This window comes from Stegostoma tigrinum, chromosome 35, assembly GCF_030684315.1.
Source record: "Stegostoma tigrinum isolate sSteTig4 chromosome 35, sSteTig4.hap1, whole genome shotgun sequence".
Classification (NCBI taxonomy): domain Eukaryota; kingdom Metazoa; phylum Chordata; class Chondrichthyes; order Orectolobiformes; family Stegostomatidae; genus Stegostoma; species Stegostoma tigrinum.
Window position 1 is genome coordinate 6321779 of NC_081388.1, and position 23225 is coordinate 6345003.

At 45.8% G+C, this 23225-nt stretch overlaps 1 protein-coding gene across 2 annotated transcripts in view; it reads right to left on the bottom strand.

Annotated features, from left to right (window-relative positions):
- LOC125447483 (lethal(3)malignant brain tumor-like protein 3) overlaps positions 1 to 21421 on the bottom strand; it is a 56846-nt gene extending 35425 nt beyond the window's left edge. For both annotated transcript variants that reach the window (XM_048521881.2, XM_048521880.2), the window contains exons 1-4: positions 20918 to 21421; positions 13191 to 13644; positions 3830 to 3915; positions 3122 to 3182 (exon numbers count right to left, since the gene is read on the bottom strand). In XM_048521881.2, the coding sequence (XP_048377838.1) occupies positions 3122 to 3182; positions 3830 to 3915; positions 13191 to 13644; positions 20918 to 21310 (994 nt within the window). In that variant the 5' untranslated portion in view covers positions 21311 to 21421. The remainder of the gene's footprint in view (positions 1 to 3121; positions 3183 to 3829; positions 3916 to 13190; positions 13645 to 20917) is intronic.
- Positions 21422 to 23225: the final 1804 nt, after the last annotated feature.

Here is a 23225-nt window from a genome sequence, read left to right on the forward strand (position 1 = left end):
ATTTTATTGCTGTTCAAAATCATGAGGGGGCTGGATAGTACAAATAGGGGGAGAAAAAAAGTGTTCCCATTAGTGGAAGGGCATGAAATGGGAAAAGAAGTGACGGAGACCTAATGGCAGATAGAGGTAACTTATTTTTGCTGGTTGGGTGTTTAAAATTAGGGGGCAGTATTTAAAAATTGGATACAATTACGAATTAAATTTGGAAATATCTCTGCACACAGATGATAGAAACCTGGAATCTTTGAACCATCTACAAGATACACTGCAGAAACATGCCAAAGTTCCTTCGATAAAGGCATCTTCAAGCACACCAACTCTACCATCTAAAATGGCAAGGGCAGCAGATACATGGGACCACCAGAACCTGCAAGATCCCACTTGCAGCCTTACGCCATCCTTACTTCAAATATATTGCTGTCTCTTCAGGGTTGCTGGGACAAAATCCTTGAACTTCCATCCGTAACAGAATTGAGACGGCGCTTACAGCCTGTGGACTGCAGTGGTTCGAGACGGCCCCTCAACACCAGCTTAGAGTCACAGAGCACAGAGTCATACAGCACAGAAACAGACCCTTCAGTCCCACCAGTCCATGCCAACTGTAATCCCAAACTAAACTAGTCCCACCTGCCTGCGCTTGGCCCATATCCCTCCAAATGTTTCTCATTCATGTATTTATCCAAACATCTTTTAAATGTTGTAACTGTACCCTCATCCACCACTTCCTCTGGAAGTTCATGCCTTACATGAACCACTCTGTGTTAAAAAAAAACAAAATGCCCCTCAGATCTGTCTTAAATCTTTCTCCTCTCACCTTAAAAATATGCCCCTAGTCTTGAAATGCCCCATTCTAGGGAAAAGAAACCTGTCATTCACCTTATATATACCCCTCATGATTTTATAAAGGTGCCAAGTGGTAGGATTTAAGTTGAAGAAGATCTTCCTACACAGTATGGCCAACAGCTACAGTATCTGTGCCTGGTAGAGGTACGTACACATCACAGGAACTCAGGATTACAAGACTATATCATTAAAGGGTTTGTTATTGACTCCAGTTTATTGATCTGTCCATATAAAGGAGACGACAGTGGAAGGCGTCATGCATCTAACGTTCCTATGGAAGCTATTGATTAAAAATAAACAGCCAGCATTTGGGTAGCAACCGAGCATGTAATGTTGTCATAGTTACCCCTTGCTTCAGATACTCAGACATTGCCTGTAGTGTTCAGATTGGTATTGAATAGGTCAATATGCAACATGCAATACTTTGAGAGCCTCACATTAGAACATCAAGATCAAAATCTACTTCAAAAAAGTAGCAAGACATGCTGGGAACTGAGACTCTTTTCATGAAGTTGAGGGCTTTGGGGTTGTTAATGTTGGGATATCCCTCATCTCGGTAGATAGTCAGCTGGTTAAAACACCATTAGATCAAATGGAACAGTCTTGGGGTAACCCTTTTGTGATTTCCATTCTCATACATTACCAAAAGCGATGGCTAGCCCAGATGAAGGATTTGGCAGATGAAAGTTTATTGTGGAAAAATGTGAATTTGTCAACTTTGGCAGGAAGAATAGAAAAGCAACATGTCCTTTAAAAGGAAAGACTCTGTAGAACTCTGAGGTACAGAAGGATCTGGGTGTCACAGAACATAAATCCTCACAAGTTAATCTGCAGGCCCAGAGAGTGATTTTGAAGGCAAACAGAAGGGATAGGAATATTAAATGCAGGAAAGTTTAGTGTAGTTGTACAGGGCCTTGGTAACATTGCGTTAGAGTACTGAATTCAGTTTTGGCCTTCATAGTTGCAAGAGGATATAACTGCAGTTCTGAGAAAGTTTAATTGATTCATCCTGGGATGGTGGGGGGGTGGTGGAGGTTATCCTTTGAGGTAATATTGATATGTTGGGTCTACATCCATTGGCGTTTAGAAGAATGAGGTACAATCTTATTGAAATGTAGAAGGTTTTGAGTGGACTTCACAGCAGCTGGGAAGGAAAGATAGTTTCCCCTTGTGTGGGTGACTAGATCTAGGGGACACCGTTTACGAATAAGATGAAAATAAACAGGAGGAGGAAAATTCGGTTAGAGGGTTGTCAGCCTGTGGCATTCTCTTTGCGAAAAAGTAACGGGAGTAGTGGGTCATTGAACATATTCAAGATAGAGTTAGATTAATGTTTTATAGACAGAAAGGCGAGGGTTACAAGGTGATGGGTCAGACAGGAAGGTGCAGTTGAGACCCCAATTAGATCATTCGTGATCTTCTCAAATAGTGTGGCAGGTTCAAAGGGCCAGATAGACTAATACTGCTACAAGTCCTCATTGGAATCATGGAATCAGCATGGTGACCCAGTGGTTAGCACAGCTGCCTCACAGCGCCAGGGATCCAGGTGTGATTCCAGCTTCAGGCGACTGTCCGTGCGGAGTGTGCATATTCTCCCCACGCTTGTTTGGGTTCCCTCTGGGTGCTGTGGTTTCCTCCCACAATCATAAAGATGTGCAGGTTAGGGTGCATTGGCCATGCTAAATTCCCCGCAGTGTCCAGGGATGTGCAGGCTGGGCAGGTTAGCCATGGGAAATGCAGGGTTACAGGGAGAGGGCAGGATGGTGGGTCGGGGCGGAATGCTTTTCGGAAGACCTGATGGGCCAAATGGCTTGCTTGTATGCTGTAGGGATTCCATGATTCTGAGCCCTAGGGTCCCAAGCTGACCAAAAGGTGGAGACCAATGGCAACACGTCGAGCCAGCATGTTTGGCAACAACAGCACACATTGGAGGCATCCTATAGGTGACAGGGACCATGGAACCAAATTCACCATGCTAACCAGAATGAGACAGCACCGGGGTGAGATCAAAGGCTGGGAGTCCCAGAATCAATCCAAGCCAAATTGAGATTTGTCAATGCCCTACTGGAACTGGGGAGGAGGTCAGCTCTTTGTTCATATCCATGAGGAGCTGTTAGGAAAATGTGAAAGGTGTCCCCTAGAATATTGGAGACTTAGTTGACGGACTGACTGGATGATGGGCTAATATCTGTGGAGTTCCACCTCAGGGGGGTGAAAGCATGGGTTAAAGTGATTCACGACGGAGCAGATTAATGAATATGCTTGGAATGTTCCCTACCTTCGGCCATTTTGGCTACTCCCTGCGGGCAGGTCAGTTGATCACATTCATCATTTTGTATCTAAAAAGGAGAAATGCGTCAAAACAGCTTAGCACGGCCACTGCACAGACAGAACTGATACCCCTGAGGCTTTTCCCCATACCGTAACTTAACTTCAATCCTCTTCGGTGTCTAGAATCTGAACCCCCTCCGCGCCCCCCACCCACCCCCCTGGACCCACACAGGCCGTCTACAGGTCAGGGACACTCCCGAAGAGGTGAGAGGCAAAAATTAAGGCCACAGTTTGAAAAGGTGATGGTGGTGGACAGGTAGAGAGAGGGAATGATCACGTTTCAGAGGAAAAGAATGATTGATCCTTACGCCTTACCTGTATCTAATCACCCACAAAAAGCCCACGCCTTCATCTCCCATCTCACCCTCCTAAAACATCCATCCACTCGAATTCCTGTACCATTCACATGCCCCTCCTGTGCTCTAACCATCTGACCCAAACACTCCTCTCCCATGCCATACATTCCCTCAACTTCCTCCCAAACAGTTCCTGTTTGTTGCTTTTCCCTAATGTCCATCTCATTGAGTGAACTACCCCCAGGAGTGGGCAGGGGGAACAGAATTACATCAGAGAGAGAGGGAGAGGGGAAAAAAGAAAGACCACCTTTCCCTCCCAACATTACAGGAGAATCACAAATCAGTGAACCAGCACTCACATCCTCCATCTGCTTTGATCCCTCAGTGGAATCAGAGAGCTCAGGTCCTTGCTGTTCATTTGTGACTGGCTCAGGTTCGCTCTCCCCTGCAAAGTGAAAGAAAGAAAAACAAAATAAACGCAATCAGTTGTGCTGTAAACCCCAGTTAGAGTCCATGTCCTGCATCTTACACAGAACATAGAACATTACAGCACAGTACAGGACCTTTGGCCCTCGTTGTCACGCCGACCTGTGAAACCAATCTGAAGCCCAAGTAACCCACACTGTTCCATTATCATCCATATGTTTATCCAATGACCATTTAAATGCCCTTAAACTTGGTGAGTCTACTGTTGCAGGCAGGGCATTCCACGCCCTTACTACTCTGAGTAAAGAACCCACCTCTGACATCTATCCAGTATCTATCACCCTTCAGTCTAAAGCCATGTCCCCTTGTGCTAGCCATCTCCAATCAATGAAAAAGACTCTCACTGTCCAGCCTATGTAATCCTCTGAGCATCTTGTATGTCATAATTAAGTCGCCTCTTAACTGGGGTTTACAGCACAACGGAATAATGAAGAATGGCAGCACATTTCCAGGCACAGGAGGGTCAGTGAAGAATACACAGATTGATTCAATGCAGGCCCCTCAGGCCCTGGGGGAAGGAGGTGGATCATATAGGGCTCAAACTGCAGAGCGTTTGTTCATTCAAAAATCTAGGCGAGTTCCAGAAAACACAATTGGCCTGTACTTCCAGAATAGATACAGGTTATTGAGCCTAACCGCTGGTGCTTATACCCATGAGCCTTCTCCCACCGTAAACTGCCTCACCTCCCCTTACATTATTAAGGGTTGCAGGCATCACTTATCACCCATCCCTATTTTTCCGTCGAGAGGGTGGTGTTGAACTGAGTTTTTTTCAGTGTCATCGGGTCAAAATCCTGGAATTCCATTCTCAACAGCCCTGAGCCTGTCCGCACAGCACACTGACATCAGCAATATAGTTCCAGGTCAGGAAGGTGTGGGGCTGGGAGGGGAACTTACTTAGAATCCTGACAGTGTGGGAAGAGTCTATTCGGCCCATCAAGTCTGCACCGACCCGTCAAAGAGCATCGCACCCAGACCCACGGGCCCCCCACCCCCGACCCCATCCCATCCCCGTAGCCCTGCATTGTCCAGGGCTAAACGACTTAGCCTGTACATCCGTGGGCACTACAGGGCAATTTAGCAAGGACAATCCACCCAACCGGCACATCTTCTAGGAAGGAAACCGGAGCACCCGGAGGAAATCCACACAGACACAGAGAATGTCCGTTTGGAGTTTGCAGAGTCACCCGAGGCTGGAATCGAAGCCAGGTTCCTGGTGCTATGAGGCAACAGTGCTAACCACACCATCCAGGGACAGTCAACCCCTGTATCTGCTACACTTTTCACATCTAGGTGGCTTACCTGTTTGCCCCTACAGACATCTATACTATTCACCTTGCACACTCCTTGTGTTAACATATTACCCATGGTCATCACTATCTGAATTCCCAAACGGATTTATTAGTGACTATCTTGTGTTTATTGTCCCTAGCTTGGACCTCTCCAGAAGTAGAAGCATCTTCTCCGCATTAACCTTATCAAACATCTTTGCAAATTTAGAAATCTAAAAATCTCTACTAGGTAGCCCCTTGGTTTCCACTTTTCCCAAAGGAGAAACACCCCTCCAGTTCAATCCTTCCTAAATGGTTAGGATCTCTCAGGCCTGCTATCTTGTTTTCACCATCTGCAGTGCTCTGTATACTTTGTGTAATAGAGTGATCAGAGCAGTGATCACAACTCCCAAATGTGGTCAAACAAGTTTAAGTTCTTCATTTTTGGAATTCTACTTCTCCAGCAGCACTGCGCTTTATTTGCAGTTAAGGTCTTTTGAGTCTGTGTTGCTATTTGTAGTGATGTGTCTCTACATCCCCAGAACTTCTGTTTCTCACCCGTTAAGGCTCTTATTTCCCACGGAATAGCTTCTTACTTGCTTTTCCATTCTGGTTCCTTGGGATCTGGGCCTCACTGGAAAGGCCAGCATCTGTTGCCGATCCCTAAGCAGAGCAGCTTGCTGGCCTTAGGAGTCTTAATTCAGGATTCTCTTCAGGGTAACACACAGGTTTAGTTGGCAGTTAGGAAGGAAAATGCATTGTTAGCATTCATTTCAAGAGGGCTAGAATACAAGGGCAGAGATGTAAGGCTCTGGTCTAATTGAGTTTGGAATATTGTGGACAGTTTTGAGGCGTGTACCTAAGGAAGAAGGTGCTGGCATTGGGGGGAGTCCAGAGGAGGTTTATGAGAATGATCCTAAGGAAGAAGGGCTTGTCATACGAGGAGCGGTTGAGGACTCTGGGTCTATACTTGGACTTTAGAAGGATGAGAAACACCTCATTGAGATTTATAGGATGCCAAGGGGACTTCATTGAGTAGACATGTACATGCTTCCACTGGTAGGAGAGGCTAGGACCCAAGGGTTACAGTTAGAGTGAAGGGCCAACCCTTTAGAACGGAGTTAAGTGGGAATTTCTTCAGCCCTGGGGTGGTGAATGTGTGGAACTCATTACCACAGAGGGCACTTGAGGTCAAGTCACTGAGTGTCTTTAAGAAAGAGATAAATGCGTTCTTGCTTGGTAAAGGGATCAAAGAGTACAGGGAGAACACGGGAGATTGGTGTTGAGAAACACATCAGCCATGATTGAATGGTGGAGCAGCCGAATGGCCTAATTCCGCTCCATATCTAATAGTCCCATCACATCACTGTGGGTCTGCAGTCACACGTAGGCTAGACCACATAAAGGAGGGCAGATTTCCTTCCCCAAGGAGATATGAGCAAACTAGATCAGTTTTTTGCAATAAATTGCTGGTGGTTGTCATGGTCGCCAGTATTGAGACTAATTTTCAATTCCAGAATTACAAATCAAATGTAAATTCCTTTATGTGCTGTGGTTGGACTTGAACCCATGTCCCCTGGATTTTAACCTCTAGGCCAGCAACATCACTATTCTGCTGTCCCATCCTCCGAATAAATACTCCAAGAAAGTTAACTCCCAATTCATCCGAACCATCACAGTGTGATATCATGTTTCATTGAGTTGACCCGAGATATGAAATCAGATTGTTGCACAAGAAACTGCAGCTGACAGTCCCACTGAAGGGAGGGGAACACACCCCCAATTTCCAGTCATGTCACTCCATTTAATTAGGTAAGGAAGTAGTTTACCTGGACCAGTCTAAAAAGGTCTGGTTAGGCCCCAGCTGGTGCATTGCATCCAATTCTGATCATCCTACTTTTGGAAGGGAACAAGAGACCCTGGAAGGTGTGGAGAGGATTTACCAGAGGTGTGGGAATTTGGCTTCAAGGTTAGTTTGAAGAAGCTGTGGTGGCAAAAAGGAGAAAATCGAGTGAAGATGGGTCTAGACCCGTCAGCTTTACAGCTCGGCCTGCTGTGTTCATCCAGGTCTACACCTTGTTATCTCAGATTTTCCAGCATCTGCCATTCCGACTATGTCTGGCTTGAGGTGGGAGGAGGGGATAGGTGGGAGGAAGAACAGGTTAGGGAGTGGGGGACGAGCTGGACTGGTTTTGGGACGTAGTAGGGGGAGGGGAGATTTTGAAGCTTGTGAAATCCACTTTGATACCATTGGGCTGCAGGGTTCCCAAGCGGAATATGAGGTGCTGTTCCTGCAACCTTCGGGTGGCATCATTGTGGCACTGCAGGAGTGCCGCAATGAAGCCACCCGAAGGTTGCAGGAACAGCAACTCATATTCCGCTTGGGAACCCTGTAGCCCAATGGTATCAATGTGGACTTCACCAGCTTCAAAATCTCCCCTTCCCCCACCGCATCCCAAAACCAGCCCAGTTCGTCCCCTCCCCCCACTGCACCACACAACCAGCCCAGCTCTTCCCCTCCACCCACTGCATCCCAAAACCAGCCCAGCTCATCTCTGCCTCCCTAACCTGTTCTTCCTCTCATCTATCCCCTCCTCCCACCTCAAGCCGTACCTCCATTTCCCACCTACTAACCTCATCCCACCTCCTTGACCTGTCCATCTTCCCTGGACTGACCTATCCCCTCCCTACCTATACTCTCCTCTCCACCTATCTTCTTTTCTCTCCATCTTCGGTCTGCCTCCCTCTCTCTCCCTATTTATTCCAGAACCCTCACCCCATCCACTTCTCTGATGAAGGGTCTAGGCCCGAAAGGTCAGCTTTTGTGCTCCTGAGATGCTGCTGGGCCTGCTGTGTTCATCCAGCCTCACATTTTATTATCTTGGATTCTCCAGCATCTGCAGTTCCCATTATCACAGCTGAGAACCTGTTGCGTATGAGTGCGGTGTAAGCAGAGACAGTGGATGAATTGAGGGAAACACAGTTTCAGGACTGTGAGGGTACAGTAGGGATAGGGAACTCAGCAGAATGCTTTAGAGAAAACTAGCATGGGCTTAGTGTGCTGAATAGTTCCTTTTATTGCCATTATGTCTCCAAGGTGGGCATCACACAACAGACAGAACATCTAGCCTGGAGTCTGGATTTGGAATGACTACTCTGACAGCACAGGTCTAGAGTGTAAAACCCATCCACCACCCTTACCTGGTCTGGTCTGTGAGTCTCCAGACCCACAGCAACGTGAGAGGCTTCCAACTATCCTCTGAAAAGGTTGCTCATTATCACGGGCAATTTGTGGCTTCTATAGTGCAGCAATTTAAAAAAGAAATTGCTAAACCATGGGATATGGCATATCTGAGGGATCACTGCACTTTCACAGGATGGTACTGAGGGGAAGCCACCTTTCAGATGAAGCGTTGAACAGATAGACAAATCTTTGATTTAAGTGAACATACAAATCTAATTTTAACTACAGGGCAAAGGAGATGACCCAGTGTCCTATCCAATATTTATCCCTAACTTGCATTTAAAAAATGTCCTTTATCATAGAATCCCTATAAGGTGGAAGCAGACCATTCAGCTCATCAAGTCAACACCAACCCTCAAAGGCCACCCACCCAGACCTAAACCCCTACCTTATCAACATCACCCTACATTTCCCATGGCTAATTCACTTAGCATCCCTGAACACACTAGGCAATTTAGCAAGGTCAATCCACCTAACCTGCACATCTTTGGACTGTGGGAAGAAACTAGAAGAAACCCATGAAGAGAATGTGTAACCTCCACACAATCTCCCAGCAGTGGAATCGAACCCAGGTTCCTGGCACTGAGAGACAGCAGCGCTAACCACTGAACCACTGTGCTGCCCCTATGATCTCAGGATGCCACAAACTGTTTGCACAGTCAGTCAGTACTTGTTTGAAATACGTTAATATGGGACGAACAGCAGTCAATTTGCAGACATCTAGACCTCACAAACATCAAGTTACGATGAGAAGTCGGCTTTACTATTGTTTGAGGGATAAATGTCAGCCAGGATAATGGGGAGTATTGCCGTAAGAAACAGGAGCAGGTCACACAGAGTTCCTTCAGCTTGCTATGCCACTTAAATAAGACTATAAAACCTCAATACTGAGCTTTAAACTCAAAAGACCGTCCTGAAAAATTACCTCTCACTCCAGGATAATTAATCTTGACTTCAACTGTTTCCCAGATTGATGCAGGCAGGTCTGGAATCGGTGAGAATTACTGGCCTGAAAAAATCTGCTGTCAATCCACTCACTTTAAGACCTTTACATGAAACAGGAGTTTTAGGAGGTTGTAAGCTGAAGACCCTATTTAACAACAGGATTTAAATCTTTGTTCCCTTATTTAAAAAAAATTTATTTGTCTGGTTTTTGAAGCTTGACAGTATAAACTCACTTTGTCTGCCATCATGGCTTTAACTGTTGTAACCTCTATTATAATAGCTGATAGGGGTCCTCGTACCACTCGATTTCAGCAGACAGCTCCAATGCTGCACAGGCACCAAGGAGGAGCTCAGGGGAGAACAGAAGATCTAATCATAGATGCACAGAATTCCTACAGGGTGGAAGCAGACCATTTGCCCCATCGAGTTAACACCACCCCTACCCCATCTGTGCATCTCCCAAGGCTAACCCACCTAGCCTGCTCAACCCTGGGCATTACGGGCAATTTAGCATGGCCAACCCAACCAGCCTGCACATCTTTGGACTTTGGGAAGAAACTGGAGCACCCACACAGACACAGCGAGAATGTGCAAACTCCACACAGACAGTCGCCTGAAGGTGGAATCAAATCCAGGTCCGTGGTGTTGAGAGGCAGCGGTGCTAACCACTGAGACAACGTCCCGCCACAGTTTCAGAAATTAGGGTCCAGGACTACGTGCTGAGGGATGCAGTAAAGCTCAGGGCAGTTACCACTGAGGTGTAATGGAAAAGACCACTGTCTAAGGTCTGCTTTAGTAACTGCGTTTGTAAAGTTTATTTATAAAGTATATTTTTGCAATATAACAAAAAAATCAGAAAATGGATGAGACTGCTCTGCACCAACATTGTTAATGCAGTCTCAATTAACAGGTAGAAATAAGAAAGATTTCCACTTGGATCCTGAGTCAGGCAAGGCTGCCCATTCTGTCCTGCCTTGTTTAAGTGATGGCCTCAGCAAAAGGCTCCATACATCAGGAAGGATGTGAGCTCGAGAGGGGTGGCTTTTCTAGGCCGTTGAGGCCTGCAGGTCAAAGCCTCCCTGTACATGCTGTCGCCATTTTCTGCTCAGATCTGCTGTCAGTGCACAGTCGCATGAGCATTGATGACCAGTCTGAACTGCGCTTGGGAGCCAAAAGCGAGGCTATGTTCTTTGGGAAGTGGGGCAACCAATCCTTTACCCTGTTCACCGTCAAGTCAGATTATCTGAAGGTGCTGGGTACTTGGATCAGAGGGGCCAAGGTGTGCACAAAAACCAGGAGAAATGTGTATGTTCAAAGTGAGGCAGAAACTGGGCTTAAGGGAGCACTGCTCCCTCTCCAATGTGGGTAAAAACCTGATCATTAGGAGGGTGTTACTGTTGGTGCTGCTGCAAATCTGGCCCATACCCTGAACATGTGCTTCGGCAGCCACTCTGTCATCTTCCACTTCATTGGGAGGTGAAAGATGGATACCACGCACAATGCCACCCTCATCCTACCACCATCAACCCAGTGAAAGATGCTCTTTGGTCTGACTGAAAATTGTGATCTTCTACTGTAAGGAGTTGACCTTGACCGAGTGTTGCAGACTGGCACATTCCAAGGTCCAGGACTATGTGCTGAGGGATGCATTAAAGCTGCTGCCAAGGTGCAGTGGGGAAAGACCACTGTGCAAAGGTCTTTCTGCCCAAAGCATAATGGGGGTCCATTCCGTTGTCATATCTTCTTGGTGCCTCAAAATGAACATCGTTATGTTAACAAGGTGTAGAGCTGGATGAACACAGCAGGCCAAGCAGCATCAGAGGAGCAGGAAGGCTGGCGTTTCGAGCCTAGACCCTTCATCAGAAATGGGGGAGGGAAAGGGGATTCTGCAGTAAGTAGGGACAGAGGGAGAGGCGGATCGACGATGGGTAGAGGAGAAGATAAGTGGAGACAGACAAGTCCAAGAGGTGGGGATGGAACAGCACCTCATATTCCGCTTGGGAACCCTGCAGCCCAATGGTATCAATGTGGATTTCACAAGCTTCAAAATTTCCCCTCCTCCCAATGCATTCCAAAACCAGCCCAGCTCATCCCTGCCTCCCTAACCTGTCCTTCCTCCCCCCATCCCATCCTCTCACCACAAGCCGCACCCTCCACCAACCTACCAACCCCATCCTGTCCATCCTCCCTGGACTGACCTAATTCCTCCCTACCTCCCCACCTACACTCACGTTTACTGGCTCCATCCCGCCTCTTTGACTTGTCTGTCTCCTCTCCACTTATTTTCTCCTCTTTCCATCTTCAATCCGCCTCCCCCCCCCCTCTCCCTTTTTATTTCATAACTCCTTTCCCCTCCCCCATTTCTGATGAAGGTTCTAGGCCTGAAACGTCAGCTTTCCTGCTCCCAAGATGCTGCTTGGCCTGCTGTGTTCATCCAGCTCTACACCTTGTTACCACGGATTGTCCAGCATCTGCAGTTCCTACCATCTCTGATACAATCGTTATGTTAACTGCGTGCATTGGAAACGCCTTTGTTTTTTGCAACTGTAGAGGAGTGAGAAATGTTAAACGTCCAATCTTTCTTTCCTCTGCAAAAACTGTACAGACATGATTTAGGACATTTGTATGTATTTATAGATTACTTTTATGAAAAATGTATGTTTGAAATTTAAAAACAAAGGCCATATCTGATTCAGGAGCAACCTCAGTCCATTGTGATCCAGCATGGAAATGGGCATGCTTTCACTCTACACTTGGTTGGGTCTTGTCCAATGTAACTCTGCTCTTTCCATATGGGTATAAACACTCAAATTTTAAAAAAAATCATTGGTTGTGAATGGAACATAAACTTTGTAGTGGGTTGAGCTAAGAATTAGGAGCATGAGTAGGCCATTCAGCCCTTCAAACCTGTTCCACCTTTCAATGAGGTCGTGGCTAATCTTCCACTCTCTTTACATTTTGAATATTTAGAAATCTATTGATTTCAATCTTAGAAAGTGCTCAGTGACTGAGTTCCCACGTCCCAGTGGAGCACACTGAGCAAAGAAGTTCCTCTTAGGTACTGTCACAGAAACAGACCCTTCCATCCAACCAGTCCATGCCGGCCATAATCCCAAACTAAACTTGTCCCACCTGCCTGCATTTGTCCCATACCCCTCCAAATGTTTCTTATCCATGCACTTATCCAAATGTCTTTTAAACGTTGTAACTGGACCCACATCCACCACTTCCTCTGAAGTTCATGCCACACACTAACCATTCCATAAAATGAAAAATTGCTCCTCATATCTATTTTAAAATCTTTCCCCTCTCACCTTAAAAATATGCCCTCCAGTCTTGAGATGCCCCCACCCTAGGGAAAGACACCTGCCATTCACCTTATTTATACCCCTCATGATTTATAAGATTAGCCCCTCAACTCCTATTCTCCAGTGAAAAGAGTCCCAGCCCATCTCGCCTCTCCTTACAACTTAAACCCTTCATTCCCGGCAACATCCTGGTAAATCTCTCCTGAACCCTCTCCAGCTTCATAGTACCCTTCCTATAGCAAGGTGACCAGAACTGGACACAGTGCTCCAGAAGAGGCCTCACCAACGTCCTGGACAACCTCAACATAAAGTTCCAACTCTTATACTCAAAAAGGTCTGAGCAATGAAGGCGGGTGCGCTAAATGCCTTCTTAAACATCCACAAACTTCAAAATCTTGAGTGGTCTGCCTCTTATTCGGAGATAATGTTATTATATGGTGTCTGAACAACTTTAAGGCCAAGTTACCTTGACTAGTGCAAATTTCCTGGGAGTATTCTTCACTGCAGTCTTCCTGCAATGGGGCAGGCTCTTCAGAGCAGCCAACATCCCTCGCGTTATTTGAAGAGAGTTGCTCCTGAATAGTCTTGAGATCATCAACATTGAGCTTCATCTCAGCATCAACAACATCCTTGCACTCGACGGTGGGATAACGTAAAGAGCTCTGCTCCACATCAGAAGAGGTTTCAGCCAGTTTGCCAGCAGACAGTTCCTCGGCGAGCTCGTCAGTGGGACAACCTTTAGATGACCTGACAGGATTCTCTTCAGAATCATGGTCATCACTCACAGAGTCAGTGATGAACTGCACCGTGTTGGGTTCCTCATCAAAGGCTTGGCCCCCAAGGTCCTGGTCCTCGATGGAAGCATCTTCATCACTCTCTTCACCATCTGTCGAATCAGCTTCTTTCGATTTCCTGGTCTTCTGTAAAGACACAAAGCAACAAGTACTCAGTGAGGACATCCAATTCACTCTTTGATGCTGTGGACTTCTCACTGAAGCCACATCAGCTATCTACTTACTGTTGATTAAGGAGTGATTTAAACTGAGGTTTGAGGGATGTTTGAAGGATTTGATAGGTTAGACAGGGTGAAACAGCTTCCTCTAATGGAGGCGTCCAGAATAAGAGGACGTAATCTTAAAATTAGAGGATGACGTCAACACACGTCTCCCCATAACACAAACCCCCAACCTTGGTGACATCTTTGTAATTTTTTTCTGAATACTTTCAAGTTTCACAACATTTTTTCTATATCAGGGAGACCAGAATCGAATGCAGTATTCCAAAAATGGCCTTACCAATGTCCTGTACGGCCGCAACATGACCTCCCCATTCCTATACTCAATACACTGACCAATAAAGGCAAGCATACCAAACGCCTTCTTCAGCACCCTGTTCTACCTGTGACCTCACTTTCAAGGAACTACGAGCCTGCACCCCAAGGTCTCTTTGTTCAGCTATAGCGTCCTTGGTTATTTCAACATCCACCCAAGGGGACACACTAGTTTATCTTCTCACCTGATCAATAACTGGAAGTACAGCACATCAAGAGGCCTCAGAACCAATATCAAACAAAATTCAACACCGAGCCATGTGCAATGATACTGGAACAAATGAAAAGCTTGATGAAACAGATCATTTTTTAAGGACAGTCATAAAGGAGGTCGGAACAGGGCAAAAAGATTTTAGGGCAGCAATTCCAAAGCATGGATAGCGAGAGATACAGCAGCTACAGAATATACAGAAGATACAGAATGTTCAAGAGGCCTGGTTTAGATGAGTGCAGGGGGTCTCAGGGGATTATGAGTGGCTGAGGTTGCAAAGGCAGGGAAAGACCAGACTAGGAAGGAATTCGATAACGAGGACCAACATTTTAAAATCGAGATATTGATAGCCTGTAGCCAACGCCAGTTTCTGTGCACAGGGACAACCAGTGGATGGAAGTTGCCCAGAGTGAGGGCACAAACAACAGAGATATGGGTGAGTACAAGTTTATGAAGCATTCAGGGAAACAGGTTGGACCAGAACAGCATTTGAATAAAACACATTGAAAGGTAAAAAGAGAAGTGAAGTGATTCTGAAGTGGACACGAGTCTGTGATGATTGCTGGAAAAGCTCAACAGGTCTGGCAGCATCTGTGGAGAGAAATCAGAGTTAATGTTTTGGGTCCAGTGATCCAAGGAAGGTATGAGAAAGGGTTGCTGGATCCAAAACCAAATTAACTCTGATTTCTCTCCACAGATGCTGCCAGACCTGCTGATTTCTTCCAGCAATTTCTGTTTTTGTTTCTGAGTTCTTACATCTGCAGTGCTTTGGGTCTTTGTGGTGAAGTCACTGTAGGCTCAACTCAAAGGCAGAATGCCAGTTTTCACGCTGTCAATACAGCTTCAACAGCCAGGGAGAGCAAAGTAGTTACTAGGAGGGACTGAATGGAATACTTTTCATTGGACAAGGGCAATTTCTAAAAATTATTTCATCAGATGTGGGTGGTGTCACTGCCACCCTTCCTCCAATACCCTTAAATTGAATGGCTACTCGGCCGTTTCAGAGGGAACATTGGTAAGAGTCTGGAGTCACGTACCCCAGACCCAGGTAAAAATGGGAAATGCCCTGCTCTAAATGAGATTAGTGAACCAGATGGGTTTTTACAACAATCGCTACCCAATGGTCACCATTATCCATATTGTCTTTTACATTCCCAATTTATTAATTAAAACTTAAAGTTCTACCATGGACAGGATTTGTACCAATGTTCCTGAGATATTAATAAATAATTGTTTGTCACAACCTTCAATGGACTCTGGCAGTTACTCGTGATCTACTTGAAGCCAAATCTTTACTTAGGTACAGCCTGACCATCCTAGTGAACATTGTCTGGCACTAATCTTTAGTTAGCTAAAGCGAGACACTATCTACTGAGACCTAGCTAGTTAGTTCAACTGCAATACCTAATATGTTCTAAGCAACATCAAATCCATTCTACATGGTCCGACATCAACCATTAGCTTGCTAGGGTTAAAAAAATGCATTGCCACTGCAGGACATGCAGATTTGAGGTCATTTAAGAGATAAGTTCCCTTTAATTTAAGTGCAGTAAGGACATGCCATTCAGAACACCCTACTACCGGGAATGGGCGGAGTTAGGGGGGGTGGCAGATAAAACATGACAAACTGGATTGTTCTTCCACTAGAAAGTCCAACGCTAATCATTAGTTGAGTCCCATTATTTAAATACAGTCTGCTACTCAGAGTCTTACAGTCTTTTCATAGTCAAATTCAGCACTGGCCATCTGTTAGACACAGTCCTGCATTAACTAGATGGTATGGACTGGCACAAATCATTAGACGTAGTCAGATATTAATGCATGTAACACTTTGACGTTAATCATTAGCAAGGTACCCTCTACCACTGACCAGTGCAACACCAAGCTCCAAACGGATGCAGCATGATACTAACTGGTGCCACAATCCAGTTGGAACCAATGTTTGGGTAGCATCGAATGTTAACCATTAGCAAAGTATGGTCCAATACAAACTGGTAGAGTCCGACATTAACTAGTTGACAGACACAGTGAAATGCTAACAATCTGGTGACATACAACAATAACCTTTAGTTATATGTAGTCTGACACCAATTAATTGGTACATTCTGATGCCAAACATTAATTAGATACAATTTGACACTAACTAATGGGCAATATCCAAACCACCCACTAGTTATAGTCTTACCACTACCCATAGAGTAGATACAGTCCCACACTAAACATTACTTGGATACAGACTGGCACTAACTATGGACAAAGTCTGAGACTAACTATTGAGCTGGGATGATAGTAACCATTATTTGGGCATGTACTGGCACTAATCAGACACCTTCGGGTCCAACCAATGGTCACTTCCTTATTACTGGCCCTGTTTCTCACCAAATGCTAGACAGAGTCCAAAGGACAATACAGCCCAACACTAAGCCACAGTGAAAAACCACAACAATCTCCTCAGAAGCCAGACACAGGATACAACCGATAGAGTACCCTTTGTCATCCAGTACTTCCGAGTGGAGAGACTATGCCACGTTCTTCACAGCCTTCAACATGTCATCAATGATGACGAGCATCTTGCCAAGGTCATCCCTACACCGTCAAAACAACCTTAAACAGACCATCGTTCACCGCTCAGCCTTCAGGGCACCATTGGTCACAACACCACACAACTCTGACACAGCAACTTCTGCAAGATGTGTCAGATCATCGACATGGGTACTACCATCACACCTGGGAACTGCTCCCACCACACACACAGCAGATACTTATATGAGATAGCAGGAACTGCCGATGCTGGAGAATCTGAGATAACACGGTTTGAAGCTGGACGAACACAGCATGCCCAAGCAGCATCAGAGGAGCAGGAAAGTTTGACACTTTGGGTCTGAAGAAGAGTCTCGACTCGAAACGTCAAACTTTCCTGCTCCTCTGATGCTGCTTGGCCTGCTGTGTTCATCCAGCTTCACACTGTGTTATCTCAGATGCTTATATGACATAGCCAACGTTGTCTATCTCATACACTGCAGGCAAGGATGCCCTGAAGCACAGTATATTGGTGAGACCACGAAGACACTATGACAACAGATGAATGGGCAGCATGCAACAATCGTCAGATGGAATGTTCCCTCCCAGTCGGGGAACACTTCAGCTCAGCCTCCGATCTTTGGATAAGCATCCTCTGAGGTGGCCTTTGAGATACATAACAATGCAGAACGTGACGGCCAAATTCCGTACCCACAAGGACAACCTCAACCATGATCTTGGGTTCATGTCAGGCTACATGTAACCCCACCATACCGCTCTGTATCTGTAAAACCTTCCATCACCTTTTGATACCTTCACCTTGATAAACTGTTATGATCTCTCTACCTTAATTTGTTAGGACAGTTTTGGGATTACTTTTTACTTTAGTTAGACCCGCAGTATACAACTCTTGTCCCGACCCGAAATGTAAGCTTTCCTGCTCCTCTGATGCTGCCTGACCTGCTGCGTTCCTCCAGCTCCACACTGTGTTATCTCTAATATTTACGTTATTCTAGCCATCTGGTTTGTTTCCAGCACCACCTTACTTTAAATATTTTATAATTATCTCTCTGCCTCAATTAATCAGATTATAGGCCATTCCTTTGCTTGTTATTCAGCTGTTGACACTTTACTCACACCATCTGACACTTCTGATCACCCGCAGAGACTTATTATTCAACACTCTGGGCAGCCGGGGGGGGGGGGGGGGGGGGGGGGGGGGCACGGTGGCAAGCACTGCTGCCTCACAGCACCAGGGACTCAGGTTCAATTCCTGCCTCGGGCAACTCTGTGCAGAGTTTGCACATTCTCCCTGTGTCTGCGTGGGTTTCCTCCGGGTGCTCTGGTTTCCTCTCACAGTCCAAAGATGTGTAGGCTGGGGTGGATTGGCCATGCTAAACTGCCCGTATTGTTCAGGGATGTGTAGATTTGGTGGGTTATAGGGGGAATGGGTCTGAGTGGGATACTCTGAGGTTCAGTGTGGACTCGTTGGGCCAAAGGGCCTGTTTCCACACTGTAGGGATTCTATGACTCCACACACACCATTTGTATGATCTTTCAATCTCTTTGCCCTTAAATTCCATGTGTGTGCTTTCCTCTCACTTCACCCTCACCCCAGTCCAACACAGGTACCTCCACATTATAACCATTGATTAGGTGCAGTACTGCTCTAACCATTAGGCACTTACAGCCAGAAATTAACCAACAATTTGTTAAACACAGTCTAAAAACTGAACAGTAGTTAGTACAAGTGCAGGAAATGGATATTAGCGTACTTTTTGTGGTAGTTATGTCAGTGCAGACTCGATGGGCTGAATGGCTTGCTCTGTAATGTATGAACCTACGTTCCAGTCTCACCAATAGTTAAAACAAGTCCAACTGGTGGATGTGCATCAACAGCCACCAGGAAACATGCTCCAATACCCAGTCACACACAAACCAGTAGCAGGCTCCACTCAAACAGCGACTGGAGGCCAGACTCTAACATTACAGGTTACAGTTCTAACTAACTCATGGTTATGGCCGGAACAATCCCTGACTAACTAACAGCCTAATCTAACCTAATCTAAGTAAGAGTCACTCTAATTGGTAGGCACTGTCTGACATTAGTAGTGAGGGACTGTCAACAAGTTAATGAGTAAGGTCTGACTCTAACTTGTTGGCATGGTCTGACTAACAAGTCATGCTCCAAAAATGACTAGAAAACACTCACTAACAACAGGGCTCAGTTCAAAACAAAGTAGTCATACTCCCAAACTAACTAGCACGGGGTCCTACACTAAACGACTAGGAACAGCCCAACATGTGCCAGGCAGCATTCCCGTAAAAAGGGAAGTGGGCTCGATGTGACCTGAACCAGCTGGCATTCCCAGAGTAAGCAGTGGGCATAGTCTGATGTTAACAAACTGGCATGGACTAACCTATGGGCATGTCTGACACCAACCAGCTGGACCTTCAACACTATCGAGTAATAAGCTCTGAAGCAGTCCAGCTAGGACTCCAAGATTAACCTCTAACTGATGCTCACTAGCAGACCTGGCAGGACATTGATGAGCATGGCACTGACACTAACTATTTGGCACTTGTTGACTAGCTGGTGAGTATGAGACAAGTAGGTGGGCTCTGATGCTATATACTGGCACTGCAATGTGAATCATTAGACACAATCTGTCACTTAACTAACTGCCATTCTCACACTACCCAGGTGAATACAGTTCTGCAGAACTGGCACAGCTCAGCACTAACTGGCTGAAACTAACTCATGGGCATTAACTGGTGAGCTCTCCCACAAGCTATTGGCATGTTCCAATATTAGACAGACTTCAATCCTACATTAACTAGTGAGCGAGGTCTGACATTAATTACCAAATTCACCTACTTAAAAGGCTCAAAGGTTAACTAGTGGGCACAGTCCAACACAAACTAGATAGAGTCTGACACTGTTTAATATCTAGTTTGGATTGTTGATGTTGGACTGTTCCCTCTCTAGTTACTGTTGGTATAGGAACATATCAACGTTACTTTCAGACAGCTATCTATTTAGCTTCAGACCATGCCCGTTAATCAATCAGAGAGTGACACTAACTAACTGGTCACTCTCGTTCTAACTAATGTATGGTACTAACCAGCTAACATTGCTGCTTTAGCTAATGGGCATGGCAAATACTATCCAGTTACTCCTTGACTAACTTTAGGGCATGTTCTAAAATCAACTAGCTAGTATTCCCACTTTAATTGCTAAAGTTTAACAATAAACATCATACATTACAGTACTAGTGAGCATAGTCTGACTGTATTTTGTGACTTCCAAAGTAACCAGTTGTTAGTCTTTGATTAACTAGCTGTCACACCCAAAATAATGAATCATTACTTCCTGATCAACTAATTGTTAATGTACAAGTTGTAATTTACACATTATCTAGTGAGCACATTCTGACATTTGTCAAGTAACTAGTTATCACCAGTTCTCACTTATGACCACAGTAACAAATCACTATTCCATGATTAACCAATCTCAAGCTCACAGTAACCAGTCATTATTCCATAACTGACCATTCGTCACTCTGACAGTAAGTATTTAACTCCCTCCCCCAGTAACTAGTAATTACTGTGATGAACCAGTTGTCAGGCCTACAGTAACTAGTGATTAACTCACTCTCCCAGGAACCAGTGATTACTGCAATTACCCAGTTGTCAGGCTGTCAGTAACTAGTGATTACCTCCATCCCACCGTAACCAGTGATTAGTGTGATGAACCGGTTGTCAGGTCCACAGTAACTAGTGATTAACTCTCTCTCACGGTAAACAGTGATTAACTCATTGTCAGGCCCTCAGTAACTGGTGATTAACTCCCTCCCACAGTAACTAGTGATGACCTCCCCCCACTAACTAGTGATGACCACCCTCCCACATTAATTAGAGATGACCACCTTCCCTCCCTAACTAGCGATGATCTCCCTCACTAACTAGTGATGACCACCCTCCCCCACTAACTAATGATGATCTCCCTCACTAACTAGTGACGACCACCTTCCCCCAGTAACTAGTGGTGACCTCCCTAACTAGTGATGACCTCCCTCCCCCAGTAACCAGCAGACACTGTCTGACACTCCCTGGTTTGTCACTAACTTGCCTTGCGCTCGGAGCTGGTGCCTGCCTCCGGGGGCATCGTCCTCCTGCCCCCGGGCCGGCGGAGCTGCTGCTGCTGTTGTCGTTGTTGTTGTTGGAGCCGGGCTCGGGTCAGCACGGTACGGGGCTGCTCCTGGGGCTGATCACGCCCCTGTCTGTGCCCGGTGCCGGGTTGCCATTGGGCGGCGATCCGGTAAGAGTGTGAGCCCTTGTAGCTGACCCTGAGCACGGTGCGGGAGCGGAGCAGCCGGTCCAGCTGGCGCCGGGTGCGGCTCGGAGCCAGCCCGTGTCTCCGCTGCACCATCTTACAGATCCGCTCCAGGTCCGGCCGTGCCTTGCGGCTCCGCAGAGAGTCAATGGTCTCCAGGATCCACTGCTTGCACTCGGCCTCCGACATTCCCACCCCCCCCGGGGACACGCAGGCTACCTCCTCTCCGTGTCCCCGGCTCTCCGCCTCCGCTACATAAAGGCGGAAGCACCGCTCCCTGCGATCCGACCCGCCCGGAGCTGGAGCGGGCGGAGCTCCCCACATGGGACAGCCCGGGCTGAGGAGGTGGGAGGGGAACTGAAAGAGAGAGAGCGCGGATTGTACCCTGTCCCAGCCAACCTCTCCTTTCCCAACACAGGACCAGTGTTCACCCCAAACAGGTGGCATATTTACCCCACACAGTGACCCTAAATAGCAGAAACATTCACTGCAAGTATTGACCCTGAACTTGTTAGGCAGTAACCCCAAATATTGACCCTAAGTAGGAGAAATATTAACACCAAATGTTGACCCTAAATAGGAGAAATATTAACACCAAATATTCACCCTAATTAAGAGAAATATTAACCCCAAATAATAACCCTAAATAGGAGAAACATTAACCTGAAATATTGACTTTAAATAGGAGAAATATTAGTCCCAAATAGTGAGCCTAATAGGAGAAATATTAACCCCAATTAATGACTCTAAATAGGAGAAACATTAACCCCCAAATAGTGTCCCTGAATAGGAGAAAAATTAACCCTAAAATTGACTCTAAATCAGAGAAGTATTAAACTGAAATGTTGACTGTAAATTGAAGAAACATTAACTCCAAATAGGGACCCTAAATAGCAGAAATATTAACCCCAAATTATGACCCTAAATAAGATAAACATTAACCCCAAATATTGACAAATAGGAGAAATATTAATGGAGGGCCTTAACCCAGATATTGATCATAAATAAGAGAAACATTAATCCCAAATAGGAACAGGAGGAGGACATTCAGCCCTTCAACTCTATTTCACCATTCAATATGATCATGTTTGATTCTCCATCTTATTGTCCTATACTTACTTTCTCTCCACAGCCATTGTGCCTTTAAAATCTAAACATTTATTTATATTTCTTGAATATATTCATTGACTCGGAATCCCCAGCCTTCTGCGGTAGAGAATTCCTCAGGTTCACTGCCCTTTGAATGAAAAAGATGTTGCCTCCTCTCAGTCCTAAATGGCCCACCCATATCCTGAGACTCTGTCCTCTGGTTTTAGACTCCCTAACTGGGGCATAGCTCCCTCCCTGTATCTAGTAGGAGGGAACATTAACCACTAGTGCATGAAACATTGAAAGGGGGCACCAAGCCCAAATTGTAACCCCTGAATAGAAGAAACATTAGTTACAGAAAGAAGGATCATTAACTGCAAATATTGAACCGAAATAAGAGAAACATTAGTCTCAAATAGGGGGAAGATATTAGACTCAAAATATTGTCAGTTTCTCTTGTCCACTGAGTTTCTCTAAGCTTTTTATGATTTTGTTTCGCTTTTCCAGCATCCAGAGTATTTCCCACTCCTAATTGCCTGTTCATTGGCCAGTACTCCTCCTGTGATACCTCAGCTTCCACCTTGCCCTTCTCAGAAATGCCCCTGAGCTCAGTCCTTGGGCCATTCCCTCAGGTGAAGCCTGATACGGGGCCAGGTTCTAGGTCAATGGTAGGTTAAACCATGTGACTCCCTGGCCACCACTGTGTGGCCTGGCAATAATTCAGGAATGAGCCACAACCTTCTCCCACCCAATACAGTGCTGGGTAGATTAGTCGCCTTTTTTGGCACAAGCCTTCGCGGTAGTAGGGAGGACTTTGCAGGCACAACAGGCCTATGTGTGCTGCTGCTGTGGTTTCCAATGCCTGGAGTGATTCCAGCTAAAAACCTAAGATTCACTAGTGACCTCTGACTGATGCTGGTACAACATTGGTGAGCATGACACTGACTAATTATTCAGCACTCTGACCAGTTGGCGTGAATGAGACAAATATGTGTGTTCTCATGCTATCTATTGG